Here is an 18956-nt window from a genome sequence, read left to right as displayed (position 1 = left end):
TACAAGCTTTCCATGGATAGTGAAAAATGTCCTCTCTTACATGTGGTTATTTATATTTAATAATAAGGACCATTATTTATTGAAAGCTTGCAATGTGTAAGGCACAAAAAAAGATATGCAATAATTTAACTAATCATAACAGTTCCCCCATTTTAGAGATGAGGATCTTAGAGTTTAAAGAGATGTGGGTAAGACTTAACACAAACTGTACACTTAGTCAATAGCAGAACAAAGTCTTAAATTCAGGTCTGACATAAAGAGATCTTTTAATCTGAAAGTTGATTTGCCTATTGTTCTAATATTTTCATATAACCAAAGGGGGGAATATGCCTAAACACTGCTACAGTTTTAATATGTACTTTGCTTATGGCCACTGTCTTGCTTGATCTTGCCACCTCCTAAGATTCCAGGGATAAAAATAACAGCTAAAATTATACTTAGGGGCCCCCAAAATATTCTGGGCCAAGACTGGAGAAAGCTCTTTTCAAGTGCCTATCAATTACCAATTCCAGTTGCTGAAAACTTTTGTATTAAAATTAAATAGGAAATTCATGATTAGGACCAAATCTCCAAGTCATAAATCAGTCGCGATTGTGTGTTGGGGTTGGGGAAGACAGAGTTTCTTTACAAGTGAGTTCTGCTCTACCTTGGAAAATTTTACTTTAAACGTGCTCCAAAAATTTGAGAAGTAAAACTGCTTTGGAACTTGGGAAAGAGGCCAGAAAGCACAAAGCAGACTTACGTATGTCAGGCTTAAACATACCCAACCTCTAAGACACACCCTAATGATGGTTTGTCCTGATGTCTTGCGAGACCCTATCTCAGGGATTTATTAGCTTATAGTTGGTCTAAGCAAGTTGCATATACAAAAATCTCATGGATTTCCTACTCCTAGTTTTAAGTAATGGGCTTTTCTGTCAATCATTTTTTTTCACCTGTTCCTAGTAGCTTCAAGCCTTTGCTGAATCCTGGGCATAATGTTTAGTCAACTAAAATGTTATCAAAGCCGAAGACCTGAATCTCACAATAGCAGCAGGCAATATAGAAGACTAAAGGCTCTACCACTACTTTTTAAAAAATCCATCTTGACCAAACCAATGAGTTTATGATTTAAGTTAGTCATCCTCATATTGTATTCTAAAGAGTGGGGGTTTTTGGAAGTGACTCAGGTAACATGGAGGGCAAGGTGAGAACAAGAGTCCATAGTGGATGGTGTGTTGGGTGGCTCAGCTCCTCTCCTCAGAGCCAAAGGATTTACTCTGTTAACTGCTGGGAGTGCTGCCAGATGACAAGCCCCAGCTGTTAGTTCTCTCTGGGAATTGCTTTTGGCTGAAGAACTCCCCTGTCCCAACCCAGGTCAATGCTTAAGGGTTGTCTCTGTTTGAGGGCACCCCATAGAGTCGCTGAGGCCTTGCTGTGACTGTATTGCATGCCTCCCTTTGTCTAATCCTGTTTCTTTTACTTCCTTCACAGTTGCTGATCCCAGAGCACTCCCTAATAAACTTCCTGCATGCTAATTTCTTCTGTTTCCCAGGGAACTGGACCTACAGCAAAATCAATTATAGCAGCTCTGCTTTTATTGCTGAAAAATATTGGCTATTCATGTAAGATTTCACTTAGGGCAAACCAAACTAAAAATCTTGGAAAGCCACAGATCTAATTTTAAACAAACGCTTCACCTTATATGAAAAATCATCCTTATAGTTTTGTGCAAGGCCGATTTATTTAAGTTAATCCTTCCAAACCAACAATAAGCAGTGTGTTTTCCTTTTGTGATTGTTTCTTCTTAGCCTTTATTTGTATGTTGCATTTACATATATAGTCCTGTGCCTATTAAAGCTGAAAATACACCAAATAATGGAATCATAGATATTTTTGATATTACATATATAAAATCAAGAAACTATACAACAGAAGCAATTTTAGCAGACCAGAGAAGGGCATTCAGTAAATGGCATATATACTCAAATATTGATAGGATTTTTTACATATCCCATCCCTTCCCCTCAAGGAATAACTCTTAAGATTTTGTCTTAAAACAGCTATGGTATAAATAAGGATATTGTATATAGAATTTTCATTCTTCTGTTAAAAAAACTCACATTAAAAAATATACCATCAACTAGCTTCTTATAATAAAAGAGTAAACCAATTTAAAGGAGGCAGGGCCTTATGATTAAATTCATTGTATTCTGTGGTAGACTGGAAAGTTATTAAAGAAATTTCCAACTAATTAAGTTGTTGGAAGGCTAAATGATAAAATGTTAACTGCTGAAAAGATAACTCAAATTTAATAAGCATGTGTATGATTAAGTTCTGGATCTTAGCAGGTCCATGCAGAGCTCATTCAATAATTCTAACTTACACAATAGTCAAGACAACAAAGGAGAAATACAGTTTGGATGCAGAGGTTGATTTTGAGTTAGGTTTTCCTACTACTCTTATCGCCTGGGAAGCCATATACACATCAGGACTTAGCTTTCTGCTGCAGCATTAGGGATGGTTCACTATCAGGTATGTTGTTGCTTTGGCAATTTCTAAACTTGGTGTGGCAGCAATTAAGTGATATATGGTACATGATATAGAGAGTCAGAAGAGAAACTAAAGATGCAGGGTTTTGAAAGAGTACTATTTATTGGAAAAAATAACAAAGTACTTTATATACATGTTATTTAGCATATATGATCCGGGTGACTCGAACATTCTAGTAGTGGATTTATTCTGTAGCCTGAAATACCCAAGCTTAGATACTTGAGAATTCCTGATCGCAACTTCTGAGTTTTTTTAAAAAAATCAAAATTTAGTAGATAAAAGCCTATTGAAAAATACTGGAAAAATATGAAATTTAGGTAGCATCAATGACCACATGTATTCTAAAATATTCTTTCTGGAGAAACAGTGATTTCATCAAGTACAACACTGAAAATACATACAATCTTCTAAAAATATGCAAGTGTAAGATAGTAATCCTGCATATGCAAATAGTAGCAATATTCTTCCATCAAAAGTGAATAAACTTTATAAATATAACATGTACATTAATTCACTTTCTTTATGCATTATAAGCATACTTTTGGAGTGAAAGAACCCTAAAATACAACCAGTGCTAAATCTTTGTTAATGCATTATAGGGAGTACATGAGTAAATGAAGTTAATTTATTAATTTGCCAAATATTTTGAGCATTTATTATGTGCCAGGCACTGTGTTAGACAATGCGATTTGTGAACCAGATAGACATGCTCTCTGCCTGTGAAGTTTATTGTCTAAAGGAAGAAAGTGTCAGGGCTGCCTGCATGGCTTTGGTAGGTTGGGTTGTAGACCCGTGGTTTTGGCTAACATAGTGATCCTGAGGTGGAAGGATCCAGCCCTGCCTCTGCCTTGTGCTCAGCATGGAGGATGCTTGGGGTTCTTTCTTTCCCTCTTCCTTTGCCCCTCCCCACTTGAGTGGGTGCATGTGCATATGTGTGCTCTCTCTCAAATAAATGAATAAATCTTTTTCTAAGAAAAGGAAGGAGCTGACAAATAAGCTATTACAATATAGCATGACAAGTACTGATAGGGTAAGTGCAGGGTTCTCTGAAAGCACATGAAATAGCAGAAGTGGACTTAACAGAGAAATTTTAAAGCTGTGGATGTGTTGGTTAGTTTGGTGGGGAGGGCCTAAAGAGAGAAGTTAAAGCATGTGCAGAGTTCTGGAAGTGAGGAGGCATGTCTCTCACAAGGAACTGAAAAAACAAATTCGGTAAAGCTGAGTGTTGAAAAGGGACAGGCGTAGTGCAGAGAGATTAAGTACCCAAGAACCAGCTCTTGAGGAGCCTTGTAAAACATAGTAAGGAGCAAGCACTTTTTCATAATGGCAACAGGAAGCCACTGAAAAGATTTAGGCGCAGGAGATCAGAGTTATGATTTAGGAAGATTATTCTGATTGTAGAGGGAAGAATGAAGGCAGGGGAGACCAAGTAGGATTCCGTGATAGCTATCTAGGGAGATGATAGGGTATGAACTAAGTTAGTGATACTGGGAATCAAGAGAAGTATAAAGATCAAAGATTTTTTAGGAAGCAAGATAGGACACGGTGATTGGTTATAAGTGGGGAGTGTAGGAGACAACTGTCATTTGCTGAGACTGGAAACATAGGAAGAAAAAAAAAAACAGTTTGGGAGAAGGATGCTGAGTTCCTTTTGATTTGGATATAACGAACCTGAGGTACTAAGGCATAAGCAAGTACTTATGTTGGGCAAGTAACTGAATGTATGGATTTTATAATCTGTACGGTGCTCTGAACTGGAGATACGCACTGCAGAGTTGTTAGTATGAAATGGTAACTGAAACGTGGAGTGGACACATTGTCTGAGGCAATGTGTAGGGTAGGGAGAGAGTAGGTTGTGTTCTTTTTACATCATCCTTGGTCAAGTCTATTACTAGAAGCATTAACAGGTATGAAAGTCTTATTGTTTTCTCTTCTTTGACCTGTTGAAGCCATATATTGACAAGAAAAACATTTAAAATAACCTGAAGTCAGTAAACATTTGTAAAATAACTGTTAAGTATAATCTACAAACCATACAAACAGCCCTTAATTGCTCAATATCTAGGTTTGACCATATGAGCCTTCTTACTTTACAAGTCTTTACTTAGGCTGGAATTTGCCTTCCATCAGTTCTCTAACTGTTTATTTCCTGATCATCTGGATCAATGGATATGCAGATATTGATATATCAGTGACAGCCCAGGGAGATTTTGTCTGATCAAAACATGAGATTATGTAGGGACATGTTGGTCAGAAGACAACCATAATACATCATTCCCACATGGAAAAGATCCAAATACAGTTTTGGATGGGTTTATGGGGATTTGCTTCAATATGCTTCCTTTTCGATCCACAGAAGTCGAAATGGGGCTGTGACCTGTAGGGTGGCTAATAGGTGGCATGCTGCTACTGTTTTAACAACTGGCTTGCCAGGCGAACAGAGCCCTGATTTGCTGTGTTTGCCAATGTTGATAGTCTGACTACTCCCCTCATAGACAATTTCAGGCTACCAACTGATGCCACTGAAGGTCGGCTAGGGGAAAAAAGGTATACAATTGGTTTTTGCAGGTCAGTGCAATCTGGTGCTGGCACAATACTGGACCAAGTATGATGTGACTGGTGGCCTGGAATGGGAAAATACCTAGCATATCACAGCTTAAGATATGAGAGGACTGAATTCTACAAGACACTGAGTTTCCACTTTAAGGAAAATTGACTTATTCATCTCTGGCCAATTTATTTGTATATTTTAACCTTTTCCATTTGCATTGAGAGCTGTGGTATAAATGATGTATATATTAATAATCTAATAACCTTAGTATTGTAACCTCCATGTCTTTATCCATAATCACTAATGGTGTCTAAAACTGGCTTGTATCTGAGATTGAAATGATTGAGAACCATTTTCCATTTAATTACTTACACCGTGAACGAAAGAAATGACCAGTTTCTTTTCATTTCAGGGTACAAGTATAATCTACAGTCTAATACATTTCACAAAAGAAAATATATTATTTCCATCAAAGAAGCAAAGATTGTTTTTTCCCTATCAAAGCAAACAATTTGATGGTATGTTGCTCTAATCAATAAAAAAATTCAGTAAGAATAGCAGCAAAATATCTCTTTACGTGATTTAATATATGTCCTACCAACAGCAGTGTGCAGATACATAGTATTGACGTATATTTTAAATAATTACTATTCAAACTTACTTTACAATTTTTTTTCAATATTAGCACTGGTGGAATTAGAGCTATTATTGTGCATACTGTATCTTTTTTATATTCCAAAGGAAAATTAAATTTCTTGGTAGCGTTAGAAAAGAATGCCCTTTTTAATATTTAATGCAGACATACAAAATTCTCATGACTTCTATTAAAAACCTCACAATTCTGCTGTGCACAAATGAAGACACATTTTCAAATAACTTGCCCTTATGCCAAATTCATAAAGGTTTCTATAAAAATATTTCAAACCCAATAAAAACACAATGATATAATACAAAGTCTTTTCTTTGTCAAACTTTAAAAGGTCTGTATTTATATAAATCCACAGTACTTTTTAGTGCCCTCTGATTGGTATTTTTGTTCAGGATTATCTGATTTTAGAAATCAAAGTTGAACACTTTTCATCAGTTTTCTGCTTCAGCATGGAAGACATTGATAACTTACAGAATAATTTTTTAAAATAGGATTGGGTAAAAACTTTACAAAGCAGAATATTAAACACTTTATACACTTTAGTTACTGCCCTGCCAAAGATAAAAATACCCCATTGTCCCATTTCCCTCTTATTTAACTTGAATTTCTAGATAATTATCTTTAGTGCCCAACCTTTGTCTGTATAGAGGGTCTCTGAGATGCAAGTGTACAAATTTTAGGTTCTTTAACAAAATCCAAAATATCACTAAGCCATTTTCTGTTTTTAAAGTGTATTTAAAGAAATGTTTGTTCAAATATAAAACCCCAAAGTGCTGAATTAAAACACATTAATAACATGACCAGCCAGTTACTGATGTGGCTTTAGCCTTAGAGGAATATTATTAAAATTGGCTGTTAAATTTCAAATTTAAGCATTTGGTTTTATACTGTAATACTATATTTCCAATACAGATATCAAAGAGACCAAGCTGATTTTTTTTTTTTCCTTAAAGACATAGTAAAATATTTTAGCCATACTACAAATCAATTTTTTGGGGGAGGGGGAATTCCATGCCAAGATAGGAAATAGATTTTTTTAAATCTTAGAATAATTGTTATAAAAGAACTATAAAATGTAAATTTCTGGAAAAAAATACATGGAAAATGTCTCTCTAGAAAAAAAAAAACACAACTTGTTAGATACAAGAAAACATAACATTACCATGGGGTGCAGCCAGCAATGGGCATGGCTTAAGAGTCTTAAAAAATTCACAAAAGGTAATTAGCACCAAAATTGTCTAAAATTTCAAATGATATACTGAAGTGATTCCAGACCCAAATGTTACACGATAAAAAAGTTACATTTAACTTTCATCAGTCATTATAAATATATCCTTTTCAATCTTTAGAAAATGTCCTAGCTTTACTGATTTTCATCACAATATTAAGGTAGTGTATAGTAATTACGTTTATATTGGTTTGGGCTGAGGAGGAACAGAGATATCCAAATTATTTCCCAAATAGTAAGGGGTTATTTGGTGGGTATGGGTGGGGACAATTCTCCCATTAAAACTTTGTTTTAGCTCCTTGTTCCATCCTTTTTCTTCTAAAATGTTTTATTGGAATTCTTTACAAGATCTATATTGCCTGGTTTGAATTCCATATCCTGTTATTTTCCCTGCTCACTTTTTGGTGTGTTAAGATCGACAATGGGAATAAGGTGGGGTTTTTAAAAGTGGGCACAGATCACAGTAATAAAACAAGACTTTTGAATAAGCTACCAAATGTATATTCAACCCTGTGATAATCAAGAGTTGAGTTTAGTTTTAAACAACTTCCACTTATAAATTTAATTACAAAACAGCACATAATTTGAAACAAGGCAAACTTTTCAGCTTTCATGTAGTGAAATATATAACTTCACCAATACATATACGGCTACCAAATGTGAAACAACAGCTTATTTGGCCATATTTTACTGTTGCACATAAATAATGACAAGGCAAACAACAGCAACTAGTCCAAGGGCTTGTAAACCAAGGAACCACAGCATTATCCAAAAGAACATGACTATTACTGGTTCCACAATTCGTTCTCCAAAATACATCCTTGTGAAGCCCATCTCGATGAGGCTTTTGTTCAATTCACCAAAAAGTGTTCCCATCTTTTTGTAGTCATCTCCAACAGGTTCACCAGTGTGACTTTGTGATTCTTCAATATCCTTGAAAACAAAAAGAAAAACAAAAAACCAGAAAATAAAACATAAACATAAAATGAGAAATAGGTGAAGGTCTGTAAGAAAAATGAATATCTCACTGTTCTCCCAAAATACTGGGTGTAATTCTGATAATCATTCAGTAAATATTTGGGATTGTTCCTTTTGATTAACATATAGAATGACTCTATCTGTGCCCACCTTTCAAGAATTTGGAAAGCCCTGATTTATTGATTTCTGAGGAACCAACAATGGACCCTCAATACTGATTTATAAGATTAAGGAAGGAGCTGATTCATTTCCATTCATTTTCTAGTTTCCTGGGATTATAAAAAACAGCTACTTAAAATGAGGAGTCATGTTTGTATTACCCTTCCCCTTTACCATGATTTCAAAAAACTTTTCTATCAACCTCCTGTTTTGAAGCAGGGACCCCGATTGCTCTGTCTTGTGAAAGTAAGCTTTTTAGTCCATTCCCTTGACACTGAGACTTCAATGAACCTAGCCTGAGCTGACTTGTCAGGTCTTGTTGCTACTATTGAGCATTTCTCAGCCATCACTGCTGTGATCTTTCAGTTTTAGCCCTGGCTAAGGAGATCTCAGTGTAGGCCCTTGCATAGTTTCTTGTCCAGATTCCAGAAATGTCCTAAGTGTGTCTTATTAATCTCATCAGAAGAGACAAATAGTTTTCAAATAGGAATAATTTTGTACAGTAAGTCCAAAAGTCCACCTAGAAGTCAGCTCCTAAGAAAATGTCCATGTGTACCCAATATACATACCAAAAAATATTTCCAAAAAAAGTTTACTATTTCTATTACCTCCCAGTCTTATTACAAGTAAGACCTTTATGCCAGTTATTGAGCTACTACTGTCTCTCAGCTTTAAATCAAACCTTGGAATTCTAGAAACATTTTTGGCTTGTTAGTCTCTGCCAATATAGGGACTAATGAAACATTGCACAGCTGGAGAAGGAAAGCAATTTGCTCTCGTTTGCTTCTGAAGGGTTTGTTGGTGCTGTCGGTTTTGTTCTAGCAACACTTCTTCAATCTGATAGTAGTAATTTCTTCTAGTAGCAGCCACTGGTTTCAACTTGGGGATTTCCCAACACTTGCAGAACCAATCTCAATGTGCCTTCTTGAAACCAGATCCAACCTGTGGGTGCCTATTCCTCAGCTATCTTGTTCTTAGTTCTATGGGATCCCCCCTCTGAGTGAAGAGACATCAGTACTGGGAGAGCAATGATGGGTTCTTGAAAGTCTGAGTTTCAGCTCCACAGGGCCTTTCCCCAATCTTCTCAGTTTTAGTAAGTCTGCCCCTTTTCTTGGCTGCCCCAGGCCAGGCCTAGGAGTAGGGGCTGCTTCCAGGTATTGTTACCTACATGAGTTTTAAATTTTAGCATATTCTGTAATCCCCTGGAGGGTTTGTTACAGCACAGACTGTTGGGCCTATCACCAAGGTTTCTAATTCATAAACTGGGGCTAGGGCTTGGTGTTAGAATTTGCATTTCTAACAAGTTTCCAGCTTATGATGCCTGTCTGGTGACCATTGTTGGAGAAATCACTTCCTTAGTGTTCTCTTTCTGCCTTTTCCACTCTTCAGTGCCTAATTAACAATTCTTTAAATTAAATCATATTTGTTGAAATCATTGATATAATTTCTCCTCACTAGACCCTAATATAGCCACAAAAGAAAAACTATGTCACATAGGTGACATAGTTATCTGATCATAATTTATTAAACCTAATTCCATTTAGGAGTCATGATTCAAATCAGTAATTATATACTGAATACCTACTAGCTCATTGTAGGTACAAGATGGAGAATTATTCATAGAACAAAAAAATCTTTAGGTAAAGGTTTTGACATAATAAAAAGTAAGTATTAGATAAGATTAAGTGTGCTGTCTAACCAGAGGAAAGTAAACTTAGAAGACAAAAGTCACCTGCGAAAAAGAGCCAATGAATTTGAGCAAGTTTTGAGACACTCTTCAAATATATGAATCAAACCTTAGATTCCTTTAGTAGAAACCAAAGCTTGATCATTTCAGCCATCTATATATAAGTAAAAATATTTTTATTTAAAAAATGCCTTATTATCTTGTCTCTCTATATATACAATTTAAAGTATATATTTAAGGGAAGAGAGAGTGAAATCTAATTTTTATTTACAATAGCAGATCAAATGATGTTCTTTAGGACTTTAAGGTGATCTTTCCCCATATAACAGCAGTTTATGTAGAACACAGAATATCATTGATGAAGTAGTAGGAAAATTAAACTTATTGGGGCATCATTGTTAAGTCTATATTTTAAGCTAGAAATATTTTTGAATTATTATTTTTAAGCCAGAATTATATTTACATATAATTTTAAAATTAGTTTTGGACTTGCATTTTTATCAAAAAAAGAGTGGAAAAAACAAAATGCTGTAGAGGGAATTGAAATCCAGGCTCCAACACTTAAACTGAATGACCTTGACCAAATCACTTTCACGAGCTTCAGTTTTCTAATCCACAAAACGGATTTACACGATTCCTTTTGATAATGATAATTTTCTCTTGAATTATAATTTACTTGTTAACCCTTCCTTAATTTTTGTGTTTCATTTCTTTTTTTTTTTTTCAAGATATTATTTATTTATTTGACAGAGAGAAAGAGAGAGAGAGATCACAAGCAGGCAGAGAGGCAGGCGGGAGGTGGGGGAAACAGGATCCCTGCTGAGCAGAGAGCTAGATCCCAGGACCCTGAGAAAATGACCTGAGCCGAAGGCAGAGGCTCAACCCACTGAGCCACCCAGATGCCCCGTGTTTCATTTCTAAACTAGTTTATTTCTCACTGATGTGCTGTGATTGGGTGAATTTTATGTTTCTCAGCTTCTCATACTTTTATGTGTTCCATGATGATATTCTACATTATAAAAGAAAAAAAAATCTTGTTCTTGCCTGAGATCAAGCCCTTCTTCTCTTTAGGACAGAACTTGAAGACTACTTGATTTAGTTTGTAATTCTTCTGGTGCCTCACTTTTCTCGATTCCACCAGTGTCTTATATTGTTGATAATAATTTCTAGCCTCCTTTTTCTACTTTTTATTAAAGATTTTTGTTTTCTTTTTTACTTTTTCCAGTTTCTTTTAATCTATGTACTCATTGTACTTTGGGGTTTTCTGTTGTTACTGAAGATTTTTAAACTGTTTTTTTCAACATGTTTGTGGTTGTAGTACAAAGAAAGTACCCTAATCTGATATGGTTCCTTCTGAAGATTCGCTTTAAATTTTTCTACAGACTGCTTGTGGGTTTTTCAGGGAAGAAGTCGGTGTTGCAAGGAAATCAAAATAATCAAAACAAGGAATTAGCTAACTCCTAGAGGCCAAGCGAGCAGGCCGCAATGGATCACATCATCTCAAATCCTGAGAATACCTGCTGGGATTGAGACTGTAAATAGAAGACCCAGTAAGGACCGGTCTTGGCAAGATGTGGGTGCTACAGCCTGTTTTGTTTTTTAATATGAAAAATTTCAAGCAAACACGAAATTAGAGAAAAACAGTACAATGGTCCCCTGTACACCTATAATCAGATTCAACAATTACTAAAAGTTTGCCACTTTATAGCAGCACTTCTTAATCTGGACAATCTAAAGGAGAGGAAAAAGTAAAAATCATTAGAAGAATGTTTAAAAGTGGCATATCTTCACAAATGAAGTCCTGAGGAAACATCCAAAATATCCAGCAAAGAATTAGATAGGTTTCAAACAATCCTAAAGGAAAGATATTTAAGAACATGGAAAAGAAAATAGGCAGCATTTTTAAATCAGTGAGATTATAGTTAGTTTCATTACAGTATTTTCTATACCCAGAATATCCACCACAAATACATTATCCTAAAAGGTACAAACATTGGTGCACTGCTAAATATTTAGCAGTAGGCTTTGTCAGGGGTGGGAGTTGGGTGGATCTCTGACTGGAATTGTTTGCCAGTTCCTTAGCTTTTTCCAGTTTCTGTAGCTGGTCCTCCCGCTGTGGTCAATTTCAAGCTACTTACACCTAGCTCGCAAGTTTCCTGAAAATTTAACAATTGGCTCTTGAGGTCTGGTAGGAGCTGCCATCAGTACTCCACTGTAGGTACAGTAGTTGAGATAAAGACCCACATGGTTATAATTGATTAGTTTGATCGCTCCCTTCTTCCCATCGATTAGTGCATTTAATGCAAATTTAAGTTTACGAAGTTGCTAGGCTAGGATAGTTAAATAGAATTACTGCAATACAACATATTGAAATTAGGAAAATTGTATTAAATGTATTATGATTTGAGTAGGAGATAGGGTAGATAAAATGAAATACATGTAATGCTACAAAACTACCACAATTAACAGAATTTTGCTTTTTCTGGTCTGTGTCATACTGATATCAAGAGTTCATTCAATTCAATACTTTTTATAAATTCTTATTTACAATAAAATTTAAAAAGCCTGGATGGTTTGTGAGGAAGTAGTGCTCCTTCAGTGCTCTCTGGCTGCATGAATCACACCTCCATCCATATGTCAGATCCAAGGGCCTTCATGACTCCTCCTACTTCCCTCCCCTTTACATCTAGCTCATCAACATATCCTCTTTATTTTACCTTCTAGATATTTCCTTATTGTGTATATTGCTGTTCCATCTGCTGCTGTAATCTCAAAATAATCGATGAACATCTCTTGTCTTGACTATTCCAGTAGTTTCCTAGCTGCTCTTGCATATTTTCCTTGGCTCCCCTATAAGCTATCTACCACACTGCAGCCAAAGTGATCCTTTTAAATGCAGATCCAACCACTCCCCACTGCTTTTAGGATAAACGCCCACATTTTTAATGTGCTCTATGAGGCCCTGCTTAGTCTGGTTTCTCTCTGGGTCTCTGGCCTCGTCCTGTCATCAGCCTCCCTTTGTCTTTTCCTGTTTCAGCCACATGGGGCTTTAAGTTCTTGAACAAGCCATGCTTTTGCTTGCCACAGATTTACACCTGCTGTTTTCTCTGCCTATCACGCTCTCCTCCCTCCCTTGCTCAGTTAATGCCTGCTCCTCATTTAGCCTCGGCCTAAGCCTCAACTCAACCTCATAGCACCTTATAATGCTCCTTCAGTGTATTCTAAATCAGTGTAGATGTGTGTGTGATTATTTGATGAATGTCTCTATCACTGTACATGAGGATACGGGACAATATCTATTTTTGCTGACCATTTATCCTCTAGTATCTGTGTACAGCAGGAGCTGTGTTGGGAATAGCAGCACATAGAAGGAGCTCAATAAATATTTGTTGAAAAAATGGAGAAAATTTATCATATGTCTGGCAAGCACTGGAGCAATAGCTTGATAGATTTTCCATTGCTCACTTCTTGCCAAACAAAAGATGATTTTTCTTCCGAAGTATTTTTATTATAGTAGTTTCAAAGCAAATATTTCTGTTTGGAAAATTATTAAGCATCCATTCCCTCTTTCTTCTTAGAACCTATTCCAGCCCACATTCCTCAGGTGAGGCAGACCCTACCTACAGGTCCAGAGACGACAAGTCTTAAGAGTAATAAACTTCTTTTTACCAGAAGTTGGCTTTGGAAAGTGCATATGATCCACTTTGGAACAATGACTTTTGTGGGTCCTCCTGGAAAAGTCTTCCTAACCCTTCTGACCCAACTTTGGAAAGTGATCCTTATCTTCTTCTATTTCTCCACATATAATCCTTTAAGTAAAGACAATTTATTGTATTTTTATCAGTTTTCTATTCCTGCTGTAAGAAATTACTATAAATGAAGTGGCTAAAAACAACAAGAGTTGTCACCTTACTGTTCCGTAGGTTAGAAGTCATGTCAGCAGGATTGCAGAGAATCTGCCTACCTTTACTAGTTCCTACTGGCTGTCTGTATTCCTCGGCTCCTGGCCCCCTTCCTCCATCTTCAAAGCCAGCAATGTTCAGCTCTTCTGACCATTCTTCTGTAGTTAACTTTTCTCTCTGACCACAGCAGGCAAAGGTTCTCTGCTGTTAAGGACCCACGTGATTAGGTCTAGCCTAATGGGATAATCCAGGATAATCCCCCATCTCAAAGTCCTTAAATTTAATCCCATCTGCAAAATCTCTTTTGCCATGTAAGGTATCACATTCACAAATTCTAAGGATTAAAATATGGACATCTCTGGGGAGGCATTGTTCTGCTTACTGCAATATTTTATTATAAAAATTATTTCTTTATATATCTATTTCCTGTCACTAGCTTTGATAGGAAGGGTAAGCCATTAAGGGCAAGAAACATGTCTTATAAATTTTAACATTAGTACTTAGTATATTGCACTGTGCCTGGCCTATGGTAGGCTCATAATAGGTATTTGTTGAAGGAACAATAGTACTTTACAATAACAACATGTTAGGCAATGAAACAAAAAAAAAAACCCACGAAAAATAAACAAAAGTTACATGTAACATCAAATATTTTATTCCTCTATGAGTACAGATGTGAATTTGTTCAAATATTTATAAATAAATTCTATTAGATTACAAGTTATGGTAGCTGCTAGCTAAAATTTACATGCTTGGGGGCACCTGGGTGGCTCAGTTTATTAAGAATCTGACTCTTGGTTTTGGCTCAGGTCAAGATCTCAGGGTTGTGAGATCAAGCCTGCCCCCTACATCCATGCTGGGCATGGAGCCTGCTTGGATTATCTCTTCCTCTCCTTTTGCCCCTTCCCCCACCATTCACCCACATGCTCTCTCTCTAAACAAAACAAATTAAAAAAGATTTACATGCTCAGCTCAATTTTTAAACCACTGTATTTGAACAGTGGAGAGTAATATAAACGGAGGAGTTTATGACTCTCTCACATGTTTGTAATTTTCAGAGTAATAGTAATAAGTGGTGGTATTATTGATGATATAGTAGAAAAGCTAACACTGAGTGCCTACTATGTGCCAGGCACTGGCTTTACATGCTTTGTCTTGTTTGCTCTTTCCACAAGCTGTGGAGAAATTATTATTTTCCCTCATATGCAGATAAGGAAACTAAATTTCACAGGTATTAAATGTCTGGCCATTGACTTATTCTTAGTAAATGACTTATTCTAGTAAATGGAGGAGCTCTTGCTCCAGAGACCACTCCTTTAATCCCTATACTATACTCCCTCCAGTTATTATTACATTAATAATTAGCCTCTGTCTAATGCTGTTTAGTTTTCATATTTGAACTCTGCAAAAAGAAAAGCTATATAAACACGTTTCCATTTGTCACAGAATGAATACATTTAACAAAGTGAAATGAACATCAGCATCTTTTTTTGTTTTACATCTTTCTCACAGTTTACAGCATATCGAAAGTTTATCAAGCCAAAAATTACTCAAATTTTTATTTTTATCCTATATGAAAACATAGACAAGGCAAAGCTATTTGCAACAGTTTAGTGGATTTTTCATAACCCTTTCAGTATTGACTAGAATTCAGATTCAAGTATGGAAAAAAAGATTACAAACAAAAATGCAGAGATATACTTGGCAGAATTGCAGTAAGGCAACAACAACGAAAACCAAAAAACCAACCATACAAAACATTTCATACACAAAGTGGCACAGCAGTGCAGAAATTCAGATGGTGCTTTTTGCTCTGTTCTAACATTAATCACTTTTGTCTATTTGCCAAATTTTATTCTCTGTATTTGAGGTCCTGGTGAAAGAACATTTGTCAAAAGCACAGTTTCCTTCATGATCATACAATAATGGTATGACATGCGAGCTGAAGTGTTCTTACCAAGATAGTGATATTATTATCTTTTCATCCATGATTAAAGACATACATAAAAACAAAGAGGTGTTAGATTGATTCAAAATCTTCTTTAAAAATACACAAAATTAAAAAAAATACACAAAATTAGTGATGAGAAACTGAAGGTGAACCCTTACATAATCGTAGGATTTTTTTTAAGAGTGAAGTATCCTTAATGATAATTAAAACAAAATCTCCTACTTTAAGAAACAAGGAATGAGAGGTTAAGTCACTCAGCCTATTAATGACAGCACAGGTTTTAGAAGCAACTAGGACAGATTCAAATGTTGCTCTGCACGCCTACAAGGCAAATTACTTAACCACTGACCCTCCATTTCCCCATGTGTTAAAGGAACATAATAATACCTAACTCACAGAGTTGTGATACTAAAATGAAGATATAGATAAAAAGCTTTTAGAATACATATACTAATCGTTCAATATATGGTAACTATTACTATTACTATATTTTTGGTAGACTTATATCTTGTGATTTTTACTTCTCTTTCTATTGTGCCATGTTGCTTGAGATAATTAATACCTTAGGGATCATCTTTCTCATAATAATCAAATTCAGTTGTATTTTTCTTCAAGTGTTATGACAATTTAATTATACAGAAGTTGAGGTGGGATGTTTTCTATGGAACAGGTAAGGATAACCCCCATTAATTATTGTGGCTATATACTGGATATTGCGTTAATTATTGTGTTTTCTGTGGAATTAGGTATGGACCTATGGCACAATCTGTGCACATTAGTATGGCAAGGGTTCTGTTTATTGACTTTATGAAGAGTGTAGGCTACATTCTATAAACAGGCTTTTGCTGAGTGGGTGACAATTTAAAATGTACTTTCAACTGTTTTCCTGTTTGCAGTACTACATTTGTATTACTGCACAGCATTACATGTGCAGTATTGGAAATCTGCTGTTTTTGTCTGTCTGATACTTATCCCACCTTTTTCTGCTAGAAGCATGCACCTTGATTTAACTTTGGAGAAACCATCCACTCCACTCTTACTCCCCATGTTTTGGTTGAGATGCTCCCATCCCCCAGTTTGAAGCCTGACCAATCAGAACATTCCATTTCCTTGGACATATGATTAGTTAAGGAATGAGCATGTAACCCAAGATAGGCCAACGAAACACCTCTACCTAAGACTTTTGCTACAATTATTAAAAAAGAGACATTCTTCTTTCACTGCTATTGGTTAGCTGGTAAGATGCAGGTCATCTTATTACCATGAGGGGAAAGACTGATCTAAATGAAGCCAATATAAAGTAAAGCCAAGAAATTATATAGCTGATATAGTTTCAATACCTAAAACCAGCTAGTGCAAAAAAAAAAAAAAAAAAAAACAAACAAACAAACAAAAAAAAAAACAAAAAAAAAACCAAACCCTCTGGTCTTTTTAATTACATGATCCAATAAATTCCTATTTTGCAAAATCTAGGGGGAGTTGAATTTTTGTCACTTGGAACCAAGAGTTCTGACGATAGATGAAGATGATGACGACAATTATAAAAAGAATAGCTGTAGGGGCGCCTGGGTGGCTCAGTGGGTTAAAGCCTCTGCCTTCGGCTCGGGTCATTATCCCAGGGTCCTGGGATGGAGCCCCGCATCGGGCTCTCTGCTCAGCGGGGAGCCTGCTTCCTCCTCTCTCTCTGCCTGCCTCTCTGCCTACTTGTGATCTCTGTCTGTCAAATAAATAAATAAAAAATCTTTAAAAAAAAAAGAATAGCTGTTACTAACTAAATATGTACTATATACTGGATATTGTGTTAAGTACTTTACATTCTTTAATGGCACTTAATCTCCATTTTTTACAGTAACTATTGTTAATTCCAAACCCTGTGTTTTTCACTATAGTGCTCAACTACTTCCTCATTAATTGGGATTTATTGTTACTAGCAATAACTAATATGACAAATGTATTCATAATATTAAAAACAGCAATTAATGGGGGTTCCAATAATAATAATCCGAATACACATTTTTAGATATAACTTCCTAAAAGGTGCTTTAAAAAACTATGTAAGAACATGTAGATAAATTATTATTGTACATATTCAGACACCAAAAGAAAATATAGGATAAAAACTAAAATGATGATTTCTCCTTGCTACTTTCGGTTGTCCTTCCCTAGCTATTAAGGAGAGCCAGCCACAATAAAGCAAACCCAAGGAAATCATAACTGGGTAGGTAAATTTATACATCTCAAGTATACATCTCAAGATGCATACCAAGCATGAGGAAAAGAGTCTTTAAATAGCACATATTAGTCTGTGAATTGAGGTTTTTATTGAATTAATGATAGAACTAATGAATGAATGAACTCCTAAATCTTCTCACTGCGACCTTTTCTCCTTTTATCTTCTTTATTCAACTACTCCTACTGACTGTTTTTCATCCTCATTGGGCTTATAGTCCACTCATCTCTAACTTCTCTCAATCCACTAGCTCAGTCCATTCCTTTCTTCTGTATCCTTGTTCTGCTTGAGTTCTATGGCCCAGAATTTCAATAAAGTTTTAAACTCCATTGTCTTATTGGGTAAAACCTTAATTTTAGAGGAGCTTAACTATTTTTTTCTGCCCACACCTGAGTGGTGCTCAAGAAAGTCATAACATTGGGTGTTTTTGACCATTGACCCCCACCAGATCTTCAAATATTCTGCATTCCTACGTCATTTCTCTGCTCAGCTCATCTTTTTCTGCTCTCTTCAGTCTATTTCAAATCTCTTCTCTCTTTCAAACCTCTGCTTCTCTCTTTCTCTATCCCTCATCCTCCAGCAAACTACCTGAGCTTCTACTTTTCAGAGAAAAGAGAAGTCAGAAAAGAGCTTCCTTAACTTTGTGATACTAAAGGTAACAACTACTTCATTTTATATTCCTCTTCCCTACCTTCTTTTTTGTTACACATAAAGAAATGAGGAAGTGTTCCCTTTCTTTGTCCCAATTCCTCTTACTTGTATGTAGGATCTTTTCCTACTTTAGATTATCCCTCTACCATTATCTTCTGTCTCATGTATATTGAATCTCTCCCTCTCAACTGGCCCCTCGTCAATATTTCTACATGCTTACATCTTTACTCTTAAATACAAGCTCCCTCCTTGCCACATCCTCTATTAGTGCTGCCTTGCCTTTTCTTCTCTTTCATAGCCCAACTGTTTGAAACATTTCACTTGGTTTGTTTCCATTTTTTTAATTTCATGGTTACCAATAACTGTAAGAGATTGACATTTTATCCTACCTGCACGTGAACAAATTAGCCTATCACAGTTTCATGGATGCTGGCAGAA

The 18956-nt window shown here is 35.8% G+C and overlaps 1 protein-coding gene across 1 annotated transcript in view; it reads right to left on the bottom strand.

Moving 5' to 3' along the window:
• Positions 1-2791: 2791 nt before the first annotated feature.
• FAM241A (family with sequence similarity 241 member A) overlaps positions 2792-18956 on the bottom strand; it is a 45367-nt gene continuing 29202 nt past the window's right edge. The window contains exon 2 of the mRNA XM_047718224.1: positions 2792-7893. Coding sequence (XP_047574180.1) covers positions 7648-7893 — 246 coding nt within the window. The 3' untranslated portion in view covers positions 2792-7647. The remainder of the gene's footprint in view (positions 7894-18956) is intronic.

The sequence above is a fragment of the Lutra lutra genome, chromosome 2, assembly GCF_902655055.1.
Source record: "Lutra lutra chromosome 2, mLutLut1.2, whole genome shotgun sequence".
In the NCBI taxonomy this organism is placed as follows: Eukaryota; Metazoa; Chordata; class Mammalia; order Carnivora; family Mustelidae; genus Lutra; species Lutra lutra.
Note: the sequence above shows the minus strand (reverse complement) of the source record. Positions and strands in the feature narration are given on the sequence as shown.